Source organism: Falco punctatus, assembly GCF_963210335.1.
Source record: "Falco punctatus genome assembly, chromosome: 4".
NCBI lineage: Eukaryota > Metazoa > Chordata > Aves > Falconiformes > Falconidae > Falco > Falco punctatus.
In genome coordinates this window covers 101,358,765-101,378,100 of record NC_137583.1, presented here as the reverse complement: position 1 = coordinate 101,378,100, position 19,336 = coordinate 101,358,765, and the positions used below count along the sequence as shown (strand labels likewise).

Here is a 19,336-nt window from a genome sequence, read left to right as displayed (position 1 = left end):
AATTTGGGGGGAAGGTATTTCAGAGACATTTAGCAGACAAGTGTAATGAAACAAATGGGTTTTTAACAACTTTAAAAGGTATTTCTGTAAATAATATGTACAAGCTAATGAAATTATTTAAAATCTAGTATTTTGAGTCATCATACAATTTCATAGGTGGGTATGTATTTGTCAGGGCACTCACATTTTTAAATACCTTCATTAGGTCATATGTAATGATATGTGCTCATATCTGAATATAAAGTCTGCAGCTTTTATGAGCTATGGCAGCCCATGTAGTGGAATTGCCATACCTGTATGAAATAAAATTCAACAAAGGTTACGAAGTTAGAAGTGGTAAGGCTGAAAGATGTATGTGTCTCAATAAATTAAATAAACGCTACTGTATTTCTCCTTCAATTCCTCTTGGTTTTCAGTATACCTATTTGGGGCTTATTCTGTGAAGCCAGCCAGCCAAGCAGAGATGTGTTTATATGGAATCCTTTCGAGTTCTATGGGATTCTACTTATGCATATGGCTCTGTCTGTTTAGATGCTGAATCTTGGGTGCTGATCTGCTTAGACCAACTTTCAAAGTCTATAAACATAAAATACATGTTAAGCTGGTTTTAGTCTATGCTTTTATGCTGGTGCTGTTTGAATTAATTAGCTTTTTTTTAAAGTATATGTACTTGTCTATGTTGTGTAGATGTCTGTGTTTTTTTCTTATGAAATATATTATTTTTTCTCATAATGTTGCGTAGATGCACTTCACAGTCAATTTCTTTTTTCTTCGATCATGTTTGGAAAGACTGGTACTAGAGCTGTAAAACCATTTTTACTTCTTTGCTTTATACAGAAGAGAAGTTTGCCCAGGCTGTGTGCTTCCTGCTTGTAGACTTATACCTTCTAACTTACCAAGCTGAGAAAGCCTTGCATCTGCTTGCTGTTCTGGAAAAAATGATTTCACAGGGCAATAATAACAGCAAGAATGGAAAAAATGAGGTAAGCTTCAAATCATATGAATGCCACTAAGTCTTCACCAGAAGTATGCTTTCACTGAATCCAAATTTACTCTTTTAAAATACTCTTGAATTATAGAACTATGTTATATCACCTGTAACTTCAGACAGCAACTTATACATGTTAGTAACTGAGGTAATTGTATACAGCAGCAGTTTATTCCCGCTCTTTCACACTTTTCTCTTACTCCCAGGGAGCTAAGAAGTGTTTCTTGAGTCAGAGACTTGCATTGGAAAAACAGTTGTCTTCAGAGTCAAATATATTTTTTTTTTCCCTGTTTGCCTTGGTTTATGACCATATGTGACCCTAAATTTGAAAGGGAAGTTGATGTCAGAGAGGGATTGCAATTGCATACCATAGTATAGGAAATCAAGCATCTTTTTTACATAGTATACGAAAGTATGAGGCATTCTTTCAAATTATATTTTTTTTCTACGTGTCTTCTGTAAAAATCAGTAGAACAAGTAGTGGCTTGGAAGTGGGGGAAAAAGACACTTCAGTCTTTTCCTGTTGATGAGATGTCACACTTCCGATGAAACATTTTATCTTTAAGTATACCATAATTCTACTGGAAAAAATATTAGTGTCTCTAGAAAGCACATATCATCCTTCTGGATGAGAGAATTCTTAAAATACCTCAACTGCAGAGCAACACAGCGTAACACTAATGTTAATATAAAATGCTCTTCATAGGCTGGTATGGTTGTTAATGGATTTTGATTGTTACAAGTTACAGTATTTGGTGGGATGTGTATTTTTTGACTATTAAATACTTCTTTATGTGAGATTGATAAAAATAGCTTATGAAAGAATGTGTAAACTGAATTTAAGAGGTGACTACTAATAACACTTCCTTTTTTGTTTGACAGTCAGGTAATAATACAAATAAAGATTCCTCAAATCAAAAAGCTGAAAGTGGAGCTTTGATAGAAGTTGCTAAATCTAAGATACATCAGGTAGGTGTCTGCAAATTATTTATGTAAGAACAGTAGTTCAAGTTTTTCTTAAAACTGAGTACCGTCTCCTTCAAATTTAGTTCGGTATGAATTGTCATACCGTGTCTCTCCTTGAATTTCATGTTGCAAAGCAAGAGAGGGAATTTATTTAACTCTTCCTTTTTGTACAGCAAAAACTGACCTAACAGAACCCCCCCACGCCTGTTTCAGTCTCTGCAGTTCATCATAATTTTTTTAAACTTCAATTAGCTGCATTGACCTTTTATCTGTTAGACCTCCAACAGTCTAAATGAGCCAAGGTTTTATTTCACTCTTGTGGTTTAACCACAGCCAGCAACCAAGCACCACGCAGCCACTCATTTGCTCCCCTGTCAGGATGGGGGAGAGAATCGGAAGAGTAAAAGTGAGAAGACTCATGGGTTGAGATAAAGACAGTTTAGTAAGTAAAGCAAAAGTTATGCATGCAAGCAAAGCAAAACAAGGAATTCATTCGCTGCTTCCCATCAGCAGGCCAATATTCAGCCGTCGCCAGGAAGGCAGGGCTTCATCACGTGTAACAGTTACTTAGGAAGACAAGTGCCATCACTCTGAATGTCCCCCCTTTCCTTCTTCTTCTCCCAGCTTATATACTCAGCGTGACGTTCCATGGTATGGAATATCTCTTTGGCTAGTTCAGGTCAGCTGTCCTGGCTGTGTCCCATCTTAATTTCTTGTGCCCCTCCAGCCCTTTCACTGGCAGGGCCTAAGAAACTGAAAAGTCCTTAACTTAGTATAGACATAACCTAGCGACAGTAAAAATGTCAGCGTGTTATCATCGTTATTCTCACACCAAATCTAAAACACAGCGCTGTACCAGCTACTAAGAAGAAAATTAACTGTATCCCAGCTGAAACCAGGGAACTGTACTGTTCTGTGGAAGAATATGTGAAGAAACGAAGTGCTTCTCTATCAGCATTCACTTACTGGCATTTTCAGTTTAGTAGGTAAATGTCTGGGATTAAGAGGTTAGGTTATTTTAATTGCTAGTATCTGTTTAAATATAGAGTAGCTGTTGACCACTGAACAAAATGTGCATCTGCTTGCTGTAAATATGAAGCCTATAGATTTGTTGTTGCAAGTCTGAATAGAATTTCTTTATTGGGAAGGCTTTTTGAACAGCTTTTTACTACCTATTTTTAAGATGTATATAAAATATTCTGTAATAAATCTGTAGATGTATGGTTCATCTTGCAAACCTGCACAAGTTACTGTTTTTTAATTTAAGCAATTTAATTTTTTAACAGTATAAGGTGAGAGCCTATATCCAGATGAAGTCACTAAAAGCTTGCAAAAGGGAGATCAAGTCTGTTATGAATACAGCTGGGAATGTAAGTATTCTAAAGGCTGTTGTTTTTCTAGTCCAGATATGTTCTCTATTAAAATTTCTGATGTCATTGGTGGTTTAAATGGGTTCATAAAAGATTAATTCTGGGATATGCAGGTTTTTTGGGTTTTCCTTTTTGCTGAAGTTTTTTGGAGGCTTACCTCTTGCTAGAAAGCGGTTTCTTTTTTTATATATAGGAGTACTCAGCTCAGAATTGTGTCTAACATCCCAGATAATTTTTACATTAACTGAGGAGCAGGGGGAATGGGAGGAGAGCACTTCCCTTTTTGTTGCCAGTCTTGACAGCCACTAGTTTGGCAGAAATCCTTCTGGATCATGAGCTGTCTTGGCAGACCAGAAGATCGCAGCCCAGGAGGCAGTTGTTGAACTCCACAGGGAGGGAAGCTTGGGGAGGAGTGTAATAGAAGACAGGTTGGAGAAAGATCCTCTTAAACGCAAAGGAGATCCTCTGCACTTAGCCATTGCCATGACAGAGTTCTCTAGAAGAACGCTGGGGGTTTGAGTGGTAACGAAGTATGTGTAGTTTTGTAGTTCAGAGGAGGTGAATGTTAATCATGTGCTCACCAAAGAAATGCTGCTTCTTGAAAGTATTAGGGCCTAGCCCATGTATTTTTAAAACGGCAGCAGAGGCAAGCTGTTTGTTGAGTGATTTAACACTAGCGGTAGAAATCGTAAAACAAGAGATTATTAACTATTATTTTCTCCTTCACAGTCAGCTCCTTCTCTCTTTCTTAAGAGCAATTTTGAATATTTGAGGGGCAATTACCGTAAAGCGGTCAAACTTTTAAACAGTGCAAACATTGCTGAACATCCAGGCTTCATGAAAACAGGTAAAATAGAAAAAAAAACTTTATCCTGCAAGTGCTTAAATGTATAGTATAATAGGACTACTTGTTGATCTTAATTTTAAGCATTTCAATGATTACTTAATGGAGGAGACCCTGAATGTCATGGTTTATATGCTGAATACGTCGTTCTTTTTGTGCTTCTTCACATAACGCTGTTGAGTTTTTCATTTAATGTTCTAGACAATGCAGCACTTGTCTGAAAGCGGATTTGTGAAAGTGTAAATGTAATGTTTGCAAGGCTCATATTTGGGTCTGTAAATCGAGACATGAAACAAAAGGCAACATACTAGACCTAGAAATGAGATTTCAGGCTGTACTCAGAGGAGACTACAGCAGTTGTAACGATGTTTGTAGGAGAAATGCGAATGTTTCATGAAGTGTTAAAGTGTGACTTGTATGCCATTTTAAGTTACTTTTATGTCTTGAAGGTATATGTGTGTAGACATGCACAGAAATATAACAGCACAAAAATGTGTATAACTTTTTAGATACATTAATATACTATAAATATATATGCTGTGTATATATACACTGTATATGGTGTTATTTAAATATATTTGAGATTTTAGTTGACTGTTTAAAACATTAGCTGAAAAATACAGAGAGAACCTGTACACAAGAACCCTTTGTCTTGCGTCAGTAGAGAGTTAGGATTTCAAAAAATACTTGTACATTAAAACTACAGAATTTCTTTACTACTTTGTTCAATGTTAGGGGTTTTTTTGATAGTATTCCTAATTTCTTGTGCTGTAAGATCTTTTACCTAGTAGATATTGCAGCATAGATTGGAATTAGAAGTCATAGAGTTGGCCCTCTGAGTAAATTTTTTAAACTTCTGTGTTTACAGGTAAGTTTCATAGAAAACATTCAGAATACTTGCCATAATACCTATTCTGGCATATTCTCACACTTCTTTTAGAATTTACTGTAACTTCTATATCTGACAGCTTATATGCCTAAAGTTCTCTTTATAACTTAAATTATTCTGGGAAGTTTTACTTTCGTGTAACTTTTTTGCACAGTAGAATGTTCACTTGACAGACATCCTAGGTTACAATTAAAACAATGTCTGGCTAATTTGTTAATGGTCTGTTTCTTGGTGGTTTGGATTTTTAGGGTGGGGGGTTTTTCTTTCTTTTTTTTTTTTTTTTTTTATCAATAGTAACCCTGTAAAGCTTCAGTTACCAGCAGATAAGTCAAAAGTTTAATTTTCTGTCCTTTATTTTTTAGAAGGAACTTCTTACAGTGTTACCTGAACATGATATGTTTAGGAAGGAGGGTGTATTTCCTGCTTGTATGATTAGGTTGACATATTTGTTTATTTTATAAAACGTAGGCAGGTAAAATCATTGGAGAATTTCCTTTTTATAAGAGCCATCTGTTAGAAAACTTGGAGTGCCTGCATGCTCAGTTCTATGAAATCCTCCAGGTGAACTTACTTCAACTTGCAGTCTGTCGAAATTGGCTTTACCACTGGCTCTTCTATAATATGGTGCACAAAACCTGGAAATCTGTGGCTGTTTATATATAGGGCATTTCAGGTCAACTGTCCAAGAGAAATAGAATGGTATGCAGAAATGTAAGTTATTAAAATGCTTGTGAGGCAGGGACATAACTGCATAATCCATGAACATCTCACTGAAGAACATGTTTAATAATAGACTACCATAATATACTGACCCATGAGAGAGTGGTAGGAGTATTTAATGGGTTCAGTAACATTTTTTCAGTTTATGAAAATGGTCATTTGCTCTTCTCTCAGGTGAATGCTTAAGGTGTATGTTCTGGAATAATCTTGGCTGCATCCACTTTGCAATGGGAAAGCACAACTTAGGAATTTTTTACTTTAAAAAAGCCTTGCAAGAAAACGATAATGCATGCGCACAGCTAGGAACGGGCAGCACAGATCCAGGTAAGACTTTTAAGAGATCAAAATAGATGGTGGGAGAGGGGTGAGTGAATCAAGAAAATAGAGGATAGAAACTTTCAGTAATTATCAGCAAAATTCCTGTTCCGTCTCTTTGCAGAGGAGCATAAGGAGGGTGAGAATTTTGATTGTAGCTTGATTTCAAAGTATAGTTGCAGTTGCCAGAAATAATGATGATGAAATATGTTCTCTTTTTTGTGGTTTTCTTTGACGTGCTATGGGGCTTGGGCAATTACTTCTCTCTTGTTTATATAGTCTTTGGCCATCAGTCAGGGAGATATGACAAAATAAAGTCTGTGACCTATTATGCTTCATTAAAGATATTATTTATAGTCCTGCTGACAGTGGGTGCAATCATCAGAACTTGAAGGATGTGGATGTTTTTGTTTTGGGTTTTTTTTAACTTCAAAGACATAGAAAATGTGGAGTGAAATACTGTTAAATTAACATTTGGAAGATGGTGTTTTTCTCAAACTTTCTTACTGAACAATTCCCAGACTTGTAGGAGAAATGTTCATTGTTTAATTTTATGTTTAGTTTTATTCATCTGTTTTTGTAGTAAGTATACAAAAGACAGAAAATAAACATTATAGTAAGTTTTCTTGCTTTGATTAATAATACCGAAGGGTTTTTTCTCTTCCAAGTAAATGATTTCATGATGAAGTGATAATTTTTTTCATTTCTTGTTTTCTTTAAAATCTAGTTATGATCACACGTTTTATTGTTTTCCCTATCCCTCCCCTGGCCCTGTACCTCAGTGCAGTCTTAGGTACCAGCGTGAAAACACAAAATGTTTTATGCTTGTTAACAGCAAGGTGGTTTTCTTCTAGAATTTATATGTGTATTCTCACAAACTTGAGATTCAATATTATTATTTAACATTTAGCTTGAGTAACAAGGAGCTTAAGTGGTTAGCTTTTAATGTACTTGAATCTTTATGAAGAATATAGAATAAAAGAATATTGAACAACCTGGTCTAGTAGAAGGTGTCCCTGCCCACGGGAGAGGGGTTGGAACTAGATGATCTTTAAGGCCCCTTCCAACCCAAACCATTCTATGGTTCTAACACAGTTAATTTGTCTTTAGCGTCAGCTTTCATGTGGAAGGAATTTATTTACATGGGGAGGCTAGTGAATTTCTGCAATGAAAGGGATTTGTGGTAGTCCTTGGGTGTGTCCCACAGCTTGCTTCCTCTTCCCAGTTATATTTTCTGCTCTCCTGAGCTGAACATCCAGTAAAATGTAATCTTTTTTTTTTCTGCAGGTAAAAAATTTTCAGGGAGACCCATGTGTACGCTACTGACTAACAAAAGGTATGAGTTGCTCTACAATTGTGGAATTCAGCTCTTGCATATTGGGAGGCCCTTAGCTGCCTTTGAATGCCTGATTGAGGCAGTCCAGGTTTATCACTCAAACCCTCGTCTTTGGCTGAGAATAGCAGAATGCTGCATTGCTGCCAATAAAGGGGTAAGTAGATTTGCAAATTCCTTATTTTGATTGTAGTTATGAAATACATGTGATCACAGGAAGGAAGAAATATAGCCCTGAGTTAAACTATGCGTTTTTAAGGCCTAATGTTGAACACCTCTGTGTAAGTCCAAAATAATTGTTTTTCTGTATATGTGTGTTTGCGCGGTTAATCTGAAACTGCAACAGGTGGAAGAAAACCACCATAGAAACAATGTCTTGAGACCTACTATTTAATTGGCTTTTCTAAGATCAGAAGAATTTGTGTAAACAATTCAAAAAATTGGCGTGAGGTGAAGCAAAACCACGTAAGTGTCTGTTGGAGCTGCTCTTCTATGAAGTTACAAGTTTTTTGCTGGAGAGACTGGTTAAGCATGATTTTGTTATGGCAATTCACCATCGCACACCCCTTTGGTGTTCCAGCTCATAATGGGTAATCCTGAATTGATTTGAAGCATGTTAGTTTTCTCCAAGTCATCTGATGGTTTACCTTCCTTTGTCTTGAAATAATTTAGAAATAAACGTGAAGATATTATTTGGAAAGAAACTTGTATTACTCTTGGAGGCATCACTTTATAACAGGAAGCAGTATGTTCTTTCTGTGGTGAATGCTCTCTGCTTAAAATGTAGATACTGACAAATAGTTTAACTTGCTATTTATGGATATCTTATGATGCCTCAGCTTTCCACACTCATTTCACATTGGTTGCAAAATCTTGGGGTGTGTGTATTTATGTATACATAAACCCCATATAAAATAATATATGGTATATATATTGAAAACAAAACCAAAAAAAACCCAACCCCACAGCTAATTCTGTCTCTTTTTGTGTGTGAATGGAAGAATTAAACTTGCTCAAGATCTTCTCTCTGTACCAAGTTCTGTACCTCCCAAGGATTTCTGTTCCTGGGTGGCAGAAATAACAAGGTGAGACTGGAGTCAGTGACCATTTCTGGTGTCCGAGGAAGGAAAATTTTTGTAGCTGCTCTTGGAGGTTTGGTATTAACTTGGGGGCTTGATGCACAGAAAAAACTTTGATAACTTTTATTGCTGATACTTTGAGGTGGAAGGGTGGTTGTTCTTTTTGGAAAATTTTTGACTGAAACATCTTGGATTTTTACGTTTAGACTCTAGGAATTGCATTACGCTTCTGAAACAGTGAGGTTCTAGCTTAAATTGTAGCTGGAGAAGTAGAAGAAAATAGAGATCCTTTGTCTCTATTTCAAGGCTACATACTGTGGTGTAAAAGGTATGACTGAAAGTATGTTACTACAGTTTTAGTAGGCTATAAGGTTATTTTTTTGATGTTTTTAATGAATATGGTTATTGGATGAGACTGGTGAATAATCTTACTTAAAACCGAAATGTAGCACTGTGTCCTAGAACTTTATTGGAAGATGCAAAGACTCTTGTAGAGGACTACTAAAGGTATTTGGTTAAAGAGAAGCTTCCTTCCTTCCTGGGATGTTATTAATTATGCCTTTGTGTAAAAGTAATATAAAGTCCTTAAACTTCTTTTTTAAATTCTGTCTACTGTAAATCCATTATGCAAATTCAGACATGGCTTCATTTTGTAGGACTAAAGTGGATGAAGGTAACAAGATGTGCTCTGATTTCCACTGAAATCCTTGCATGTGATCTTCCTTGTCATCATGCAGCCAGAACTCATCTAAAGTTTCATTATTTCCTCGCTCAGTTGCCGCTAGAGGCCGAGAGGGGTGAGAGCGTAGTGTGGCTAGCCCGGAGGGGGCAGAGGCTGAGGAAGCAGAGATCAGCCTTCTCCATCCTGAAGCTATGGTGATCATAGCCAAAGTCTGTGGAAGCGTACTGACAGCAGATGGTATTGAATGTCCTCTGGGGCTTCTTGGTTTCAACCTGTTGATTCGTGTCTGTTCAGGATAAGCCCGTTATTGTTAAACATGAATATGTTAAAATACAGAGGGGTGGGGACAGGATTGTTTTTTCTTTGAACAGAAAACTGCACTAAAATCGTATGTTTGTGAAATTAAGAGATGCTGTACTTGTTTCCTTGTGAAACTGTAATTCACCCCTTGTGTGTGTGGGTGTGATGATGCGATCTATGATTGCATGATCCTGTGCAGTAGTTTCCACAGTGTGCCCATTTCACTCGGTGCATGGGATGGGTGGGATCAATTGAACAAATGGCTATATTCACTTTATGCCCACTGCCCCCCAGATTCTCATTGCTTTCCCTCTCTGAGTGGCCTCTGCACTTTTATTTACTACACCCTAGCCAAATCCTTCACAATACAATATTCATAAATTTTACCTTGTGAATTTCAATGGTGCTCGTTATTTTGGTATCTCTACTTCAGAACTTTTAAGAAAGATATTAATGGCTTTATAGCTTTATAGGAGAGGTTTGCTAGTATCCCCATTTCATAGGCACAGCATAGAGGTTTCAAGAGTCTTCGGTCCAAGATGGACTGACTTATATTGTGTATGATAGCTGTTGTCAGATAGTTCTTCCTGCATTTTCTCTGCTTTATAAAACTAAGTACTCAGAACAGCTTTCTTCATACTAAGTTTGCAGTTTTCTGTGTCTATACTACTTGTTTCAAGTCACACGTAGATAAAGAAGACACAGCTGATCATCTCTAGTGGAAAGCTGGGTATGAGAGACTGGGTTAGAATAAGTTTTCTGGCAAAACCCAAAGCTAATTCTGTTTACGAGGATGGTGTTTTGCAGTCTAGAAAAGGGAAATACAGACCCATATCGGGCAATTCCTTGTTTACTGCAGACAAGCCAAAGCAGGAGGTTATGCCAGGCTCCTGAAGCCTGGCTTTCTTCCTGCTACAGTTGTTATGTTGTGTGGTGTACCAGACAGCTTGATTTCTTGTCACAAAAACAGTCTGCTGTTTCCTAAATTTGTAATCTTACAAGAAGAAAATTAGCTTTGGATGTTAATGTTAAAGGTAAGGTGGAAGTGTCTATAAATTATGCAAGAGATTTGAAACATAACAAGTGAGGCCCTAAAATCAAGTGTGTTTAATTTGACATTGTAACTCTATTTGCAATAATATTCCTTGATATCTAAGTATGGGTTCACATTTATGCTCTGAACACCATATAGAAAAGTAAAACAATTTTAAAAAAGCTATTTTCACCCATTTTAGTATTTTAGTTTATAAAATATAGAAGGAAGATGATTCCCTTTCTACAGTTCTTTTCACACCTCTTCAGAAACATGTTTCGTATCCAAACTCACAGTATGTATTTTTTTATTTGACAGTAAATGCTATTATAATGTCAGTATCCTTCTTCATGATAGATTCTGATACATTTTCTGAAAATTGATAGCTATTCAAAATACAGATTTAGGATAATTTTTCCTTACAACTGCGACTCTTCATCACTAACTTCACTTACCAACAAAATTGTTAAGATGACTCATGGTAAAACAGCTAAATAAACCCCATTAAATGTTGTAGAGGTAATTCTTGGGGCTGACAATTAGGGTGCTTTGAGTTTGTTTGACCTCCTTAATGCCTGTATACTCAAAAGTCTGTTAAACAAGTTAATGTAATGTAGCTTTGCACGTGTTGTGGTTCTGCTTCATGCTCCCCATGGAACAGTTTGAGAGCAGCTATTTCAGAGAGCGCTTTGAATGCTGTGTAAGCAGGGAGAGAAGATGGCAAGCGTTAAGAGTGCCAACTCTGAATATTATTTGGCAGATCATATGATTTCTTTTTAGGTATCCTAGCAGTTCTTCTAATACGACTTGGTTCATTGTTCTTTTGCTCTCAAAACAGAGGAGAAACTAGGTCAGTAGGCTATCAGACAAGCTGTCAGAACTAATCTGTGGTTACACTGCAGTAAAATCCCTCTGCAACAAAAGACAATAGAAGGTGCCTGATCCTTCATGGTACTTAAGATTTAAAATTGTACCCATATAAACTATTAATTCTGACATTTTAGCAGGGTTCAAAGTCGTCTTCCAGCTTTCACTTATTTTGTCAAGCTCTCATTTAACAGCCTTGATATTTCAGTTTTGGCTTCTTTTTTTTTTTTCTTTCTCCTTTTAGACATCAGAACAAGAGACTAAAGGTCTTCCCAGCAAAAAGGGAATTGTGCAATCTATAGTAGGTCAAGGCTACCACCGTAAGATAGTCCTAGCGTCCCAGTCAATACAGAATGTTGTTTATAAGTAAGTATGTTTTCCATGGGCTATTCATTTTTTATTTTTTTTTTATCGTAGCTTTGTTAAGGATAGTATCTTTTCATCAGGAGTCTTTAAAACTGTAGTGGGATTACTGTTTATTTTGGCATTACTAATGTAGTGAAAAGAGAGACATGCTAAAGTGCTTGAGGAGTCCTACTTAATCATTTGGATGTCTCATCTATGATGTCCGGCAGAGGGCTTAACTGTGTATTCATTGTAACTAAGAAGGGCATTAAAGCTCAAAATTGATTTATCTGAAATTTATATTTCCAGTTAGCTACATCTGTCCTTATTTTTCTCACTTAAAAGTATGTATTTTCAGTAATTCGCTTCAGAAAAGTGCAGGAAGAACCTAGTTGGTCTGCCATAAAACTTCAAGAAGTGAAGTCAAGAAGAACAAGAGAACTTCTTGTAATTATGTGGTTGAATCTGTCCACTCTATTTGGGCATTGTGGTGTGCTTTCCATATATAAGAACAGCAAGCTTGATACATATATTTTCTTAAATTAAATGTGTTGTATTAAACACAATTCAACTTTTTGAGGATAATTTTTTCTCTGCATTCAGATCTTTCTAGAGCTCTGCTTTTATTTTTTTAATTTAGTGGGATTGCTACTCACTAGTTAACTTCTGTGTCTCTTTAAGTGATGGGCAGTCCTCAGCAATACCTGTAGCCAGTATGGAATTTGCAGCAATTTGTCTAAGAAACGCCTTGCTGCTACTGCCAGAAGATCAGCAGGAGCCAAAGCAGGAAAATGGATCTAAAACTAGTAATCAGCTGGGGGGAAATACAGAAAACAGCGAAAGCAGTGAAGCATGCAGGTAAACGGAATTGCATATAAACCTTTTGTCCACAGTAAGTCTGGGCTGACAGTCTGTGTCTGCTACCTGTCCTGTTTGGCCAGCAGAAAAAAATAACACATTTGTAAATTCTCTTAGCAGTGGTGGGATATCTAAGGAAATTGTTTGACAGCTCATTACACTAATTGCTAGTATGCTAATTTAAGAATAAAATACTGAGTTGATTCCTACCATTCCTAACAACTTTAAGCTAGACACTGAAATTCTTCTTTTCACTGGCCATCTTTCTTTTGGTGCTGCAAATGTTATGTTTTCCCACACCCTCCCACCATGCATATTGGTATTTCTCTAATTGTAAGTGAAGTTTCACACGTTACAGTGATTTTGTGTGTGTGCGCACGTGTGCCATATACTTGATCCAATATATAAATGCCCAGCAACTCAGTTGTAAACTTTTCCCCGTAATCAGATTTGACATTCATCAGCCCTAGTACGCTTTGTTGTGTTTGTTTTAGACTTGAAATGGGAAACTAGATTTAGAAGAGAAGTAGGAAAGCAGCATGGGGCTATTGCTTAATAAATCACACTTTAAAAAAAAAAAAAGTGTAAGAAAAATCATCTTTTTTCTCCTTAAAGCTTCAGAAAAAGTAACTTGTATACAATGTATGTTAAACGTTAAATAGCAGGAAGGTGTTTTAATTTTTTTGTGTTGATCCTGATACGTTCTAAGCTTTGTTGGCCGTAGCCTCTGCTTTCATTTAATGACCATTTTGAGAAGGGAAGAGTTACAATAACTATTCTGGAAAAAGTGGCTATGTTAGAACTTGAACTACTTGAAGAGTAATGAAAAAATATGTTTTTGTCAGACCCAAGTATAGATAAATTTTAAGAAGGTAAGATTCATTTGTCACGTGGCAGGATTTACTGCACATGTGCTGTGTTGCATGGGCACAAGGTGCATCCTCACATATTCTGAGGTTGCCTGGAGATAGACTAGGGCTGGGGGTCTGTGGCTGTTACTGCTACAGCCATATTTGAAGGCTTTTCTCTGCAACCCTTTTTACCCAGTGACAATCTTTCATGTCAAGTGACCAAATGATTTATAAAAGTCATGTGTGTGCATGTGTGTGTGTGCACGCACTTTTTTCTTTTTACCTTTCTGAAGTCAGAGGTTGTGAACTAACTTCCCCTGGTAAGCTGTAAGCAGCCCATTGAGACGAAACTCCTCTGGTTTAAATGTGACTTCAGTTTTAAGCTTATGAGACCCATGAAAGGGCAGTGATGAAAACAAAATGATAGGTCTTACTCAGACAAGACCTCCTTTTTTGTTTTGGTTGGGGGGGGGCGGGCGTGGTGGGTGTTTTTGTAGGAGTGAGGAAAGGAAAACATGCCCTGTATGGGAAGATCCTTTAATACCTTCTGTTTTCGAAACCAGATGCTTCTTCAGGTTAAAAAAAAATTTTTTTTAGAAGACCCCCTTGTGTCTCCCAGTGGTCATTGCCAATTTCAAAATATCTGGCAACAAAGCAGGCTGTTCTTGAATTTGTGTGTCACGTTCTGAAAGGTTCTCTAAGGATTTGTTCCTTCTGATAAGGGACCCTCTGTGAGAGAACAGTAAAACATATAAGGCATTTGAAGAAAATCACACTAATTGAGCAGGATGGTTTTGAAGCAAATCCCACTAATTGAGCAGGCTGACTGTGAAGCAGATTCTTCTCTTGTTGACAAGAAAACACTGAATACTTTCAGTGGTTAAGGGTATTTTTTTAATCTAATTTTTGGCAAAGGCATGAAGTATATACGCTGCAACAGTATTGAATACAGGTTTCCTTGGAGTCTGTTGCTATCTGTTTTGAAGGTCTAAGTCAGAGTTACCGTACCTGTTTCTAATAAACAGATTCAAAAATACATCAATTCAAAAGTCCTTGTTAAGCAGGCAGACTCAGTTTCAATTCTGGGTTTTTTAATCTATTTCTAAACCTTAGTGTCTCTCTCTGCCAAGGTGCAGCTGTCAGCCATCTCTTCAGTTCTCATTCCAGAATAAGATTCTTTCAGCTGACTGGAGAGCAAAGTTGCATACTTTTTAAATAGAGTGAATACTTGCTCCCCGAAAAAAAGCCAAATGTAATCTTAAAGTGGAATTTTAGTGGAAAAAAAATAAAAGGAAATAAATAAAAGTAAGAAGTAGCTAGAAGTCTAATGGAAGCTGTAGCACTTTGGGTTATTTTTCTAGAATATTTTTGTAATATTTATGTTTCTAAATTGTCTAGGGAGAGAACTAGTTTACTGATTTTCTTACAGGCTAAAAGAAGAGAAGCTACAAATGCAGTGAGTTTTGTGTATCTCCAATTGAAAGTTCTTGTCCTACACCAAACTTCAAAAATAACTCAAGGCTGTGGAGAGTGGTGTGGGTTGTTTGGTCTATCAGTCACAAATGTCCTCATTCTTCCTTCTCAAATAGACAGTTAGGATAAGAGCATGTGCCTCAGTTTCTGCATAGCACCATTTCCCTGGTATTTAGGCTATAGAATTTTTGCTGTCCTTTTAAATGGAGTGAGTAAATGTCAATGATTATTACACTAATAACTTTTAAATTATTTATAGTAGCTCCTTATAATTAATACACTTTTTTTTTATTCTAGCAATAAAAGTCATGAAGGGGATAAATTCATTGCAGCTCCACCTTCTTCACCTTTGAAGAAACAGGAATTAGAAAATTTAAGGCAAGTAAATAATACAAAATATTCACCACTAAATGAGCCCCCTCTTAAACTGTGCTATGATGCTGGTGTCATTCCTAGTTCTTTTTTTTTAGGCACTTGCAACATTGAATTGTAGCCGTTAATCTAAGGATGCCTTTTTTCAAATATGTGTGCTTCTTTTCTTCTGGGCTTTGATTCAGAACAAATAGAAATGATCCAGAATTTCAGTTCAGAAGGTAGATCAGTCTGTTTGATCCCATTATTAATATCTTGGGCAAAACTAAAAAAATCAAGCCCCATAAATGACAAAGCAAAAAAACTGATAATGACTGTTGTGATTGGGGAAGGGGTGGAAACTACTGTGTGGTACCTTTGCCCTTTAAGGCCTTGATTCAGCTCCCACAACATTATATGCTTGTTGGATGGGGAAAAAATATGAAAGCTGTAAAAGCAGCTATGCTGCTTTCAAATGAGAACGGTCCTCCTTTCAGCAGGAATAAATCTGTAGTTCGCTTAAAATAGAAAGAATTGCCTTTGTCCAGGCATTTGACTTCCTCCCCATGGAAGAACACAGGTGAAATGTGACTGTAGATTTTTCTCCTGTTCTCAAAGATCCTTAAACTACTTGTTCAGCAGTCTGAGTGCTTTCCAAACAGAATAACTCACATGTATCTAAGTAAGTATCATGTTATCTGGAATCTCTTTACTTTTCCCCAACAAGGTTATCATTTGCTGGCAATGTTAATTATTTCAGGTGGCTGCCAGCCTGTTGAAAATCTCCCTTACTGTAAAGCTTGCACCTGCTCAGAAAAGAGAGATCTGTTTTAAGTTTCCATTATGGACAAAGCATACAGTAATTTCCCACTTAAACTCTTGGGTAAATACTCTGTTCCAGCCTAACCCCAGGTAACCTGTGTTTTATAATGACCAGTTTAACCTTTACTTTGCTCCACTATGTGTAGCAAATCTACTTGTATTCATTTAAAAGCTGTTTAGCAGGAATCTGTTAGGAGATGTTACTGAGACCTTGATTATTTATTCTCAAGTGGTACAAGAGTATGCTACTCAAAAATAGAAAGCACTGAATTAAAAGCAGTGATCTGGCTTGGTTGGGTTTTTGGGTTTTGCTGGTGGGTTTATTTTTTTCCCCCTAACTGTTGAAAATGTAGTTGCCACATGTCAAAAGTATGTGGTGTCACTTTGTGATTTTTTTAATTATTTTTTTTAAAAAATATGTAGTCTTTCACAATCAGCTGTTGTTATCTGCTGATGAAGCCTGACAACATGTCAGGAAAAACTTAGCAGTTTAGCAAGAATTACACTGCTTCTGGTAAAGAACACAATATAAGGAAAGGAAAAGCATTGGTTTATTTTTTTGCAGTACTTGATTTGGTGGTTAAATCCAGAGGACGAAACACCCCTAGGGAGTGGTCCTGCTAAAACTTCTTCAAAGTTTCTGCACATAGCTGTGAAAAGCAAAGTACATTGCACTCAAGTGTTAGTATATTTCAGTAGTCTTGCTCACTAAGGAGCTAAGTGAGGAAACTAAAATTCTTGTCTAGTCAGGGAAAATTTAGAAAAAAAGTTGTGAATATTGGCAAGGACTATTCTGAGGAATAGGTCTCAGTTCAATTCAGTATTGTATTCAGTAACTTTCCCTGTTAAGTCACTGGATTACTTCTAGACCTGAAATGGGCAATTTAAATGCTTTTTTTGCATGATTTTGTACAGTTGCACATCCTAATACAAGTTTAAAATAACTGATCAACTGTGCCCCTAAATAGGCTTATTTAATTTTAAGAACTTTTCTAGACGGTATTTTTAATCATACGTATAGTTTGGTACTTGTGCACAAATTAGCTGAGCAGACTGTTCTCACAATAAGCAGTAATTCAATTGCAAGGTTTTAAAAACGACAAGCAGAAGTCTGAGGACACCAAATATTGCTAAGAATTTATGCATAGGTAGTGGAAACTCCAGATTTTTCTTCTGAGTTTCTTCTAAACAATTCTGCTCCTCACTTCTCGTCCTCTGAGAAGCCGCATCCCCTACCGTGCGCTTCAGCCTGTGGTATGTTGCAGTGTGCCGGAACGACCCAACACTGTTAGGATGCATCAAAAGTAAAGGAGTTCTGGTAGACCACAGTGCTACGTTGGGAAAATTTTATTGTAATTTTGTGGATTTATTGTAAATGTGGATTTTATTGTAAAAGTTGAGATGGATAGCCACAGATCTTGTTGTAGCTTTTTTCTCCCTATATTGAACAATTTTGTGTGAGAATGTTAATTTTTCCCTTCAAAGCAGCTAGAAATAAAGTAATAGTTTGATCACCTGCTTTGTCCTGAACAGATTTAAACTGCAAGGCTTTGCTATAAGGCATGTGAACCAATTTTACTTTTTTTTCCTTTCTTTTGACTTTTCTGTTGGCCATCTCTAGTCCCTTATTAGGCTGGCTTTATTCTATTTACTTACATATTTTTGAAGTGTGCGTATCCTAGTATTGTATATGGTATTCCAAGAGCATTGCTGATAATTTCACAGTACTGTAAGGACCACCATTGCCCACCAATATACCTTGCCTCTTCTCCACACCTACCCAGTTTTGCCTCGTTTATCCACTTAAAGGTTTCGGGGGTCTGTTTGGCCCTGTGCTGATAATGGAAGCTTGCAGTGATTATCCCCCAAGCAGTTTCTTCTTCCCCACTCTCAGCCACTGCATAGTTAGTCCCCGTCTCCCCTTTGCTGGTGCTGAATTTCCCCACAGAGTAAGCACCATTTGCATTCTGTATTTTTTTAATGTTTTGGATTGTTTTGCATGCGTTGAAAGTTAAAAAGTAGATGGTTTATATCCACTGTTGTGCTTAGTTAGCTATTTGAAATTATTTGAGATTGGTGATGTTCTCTAAATGGTTTAGAAGTGCCATTTTTGGTGCCTTCATCTTAAGTGTTGAAGAACTGGATTTGCCCTGGCTCACCCTTTGCCTGAGAAATAAGCCAAGTCAGATGTGCAGTTTGGGTTCTGTAAACTTGCAGTCTGTGTGGGCTGACAAATCTTGTTGCCTGAACCTATGCAAGAGGCTGTTTGACATAATCTGGCAGTTTAAAAAAACATTTTTCTTTTTCCTAGTGCAAAGGCAGTTTTATTTAGGGCATGCGGAGGCTCAGTGATGCTGGAAGTCTGCCATGCTCAAAGGCGACCTGTGGAGTTTTGTCAGAATACTGACCGGGGTGAAAAACTAGTTTGTCTTTTCCCTTGTGGTGCAATTCTTCTGCTCCGGTTAGCTGTCAGGTCTCCTGAGCGTTTGGTTTAGCCAGCTCAACAATGGATCCAAATGTGTGAGAACAGTACTGCAGGGAAGAAAACCTGAATATTTTTCTCTTTAGGTGGCTGTTGCTGAGGAATCTTCCCAGCTCTTACACGGCTTTAACAGTGACGAGTCCTGAGAGCAGAGCAGGTTTCCGTTTTTGCTGGACTTACCTACTGTGTGATCAGAGTGCATCTTGTGTTTGAACATTCAGAAATAAAAATAGGCTTTATAGAAGTTGTGGGAACTAGAAGCCTCATATTATTGTAAGGGGCAGTAGCAACCAGCTCTGCAGGCCTTGACTTTTGTCTAAGGGTGTTTAGCTGGTGATGCTGAGCATCTCTGCTTACTTGAGGCAGAGATGAGAAGAGACTGGTTAGAAGCAGGCTGTTATTACGGGGGGGGGGGGGGGGGGGGGGGGGGGCTGTTTTTTGTTGGGTTTTTTTTTTACCCCTGTTCCCTCCCCCTCCCCAGCCGTAACCTTTCAGAAATATTTTAGGTTTGGGACTTGAGCTGGGGAAGCTTTCCTCTCCCTCTCTCAAGCTTTTGTATGTGTTCAGATTTGATGTGACATCTGGGCACGGTGGAGAGGAAGTGGGGGGTAGGGAGAAACGCTGGAGGAGTTTCTTATCCTTCTTGCGCATAATTAAGGAGCATGCCTCCTGGGAAAGGGGAATAAAGGCACCCCAGGTCCTGCCATGAATTACATGACTTACTGCTGGACTGAAAGTGGGCTTGACAGTTGCCAGAAGGTTGGCATG

General features: G+C 37.4%; 1 protein-coding gene across 3 annotated transcripts in view; it reads left to right on the top strand.

Annotated features, from left to right (window-relative positions):
- CNOT10 (CCR4-NOT transcription complex subunit 10) overlaps window positions 1-19,336 on the top strand; it is a 37,240-nt gene that overhangs the window by 10,828 nt on the left and 7,076 nt on the right. For all 3 annotated transcript variants that reach the window (XM_080387221.1, XM_080387223.1, XM_080387222.1), the window contains exons 5-13: window positions 838-983; window positions 1,871-1,957; window positions 3,241-3,324; window positions 4,054-4,171; window positions 5,952-6,101; window positions 7,380-7,582; window positions 11,631-11,752; window positions 12,413-12,589; window positions 15,211-15,291. In XM_080387221.1, the coding sequence (XP_080243347.1) occupies window positions 838-983; window positions 1,871-1,957; window positions 3,241-3,324; window positions 4,054-4,171; window positions 5,952-6,101; window positions 7,380-7,582; window positions 11,631-11,752; window positions 12,413-12,589; window positions 15,211-15,291 (1,168 nt within the window). The remainder of the gene's footprint in view (window positions 1-837; window positions 984-1,870; window positions 1,958-3,240; window positions 3,325-4,053; window positions 4,172-5,951; window positions 6,102-7,379; window positions 7,583-11,630; window positions 11,753-12,412; window positions 12,590-15,210; window positions 15,292-19,336) is intronic.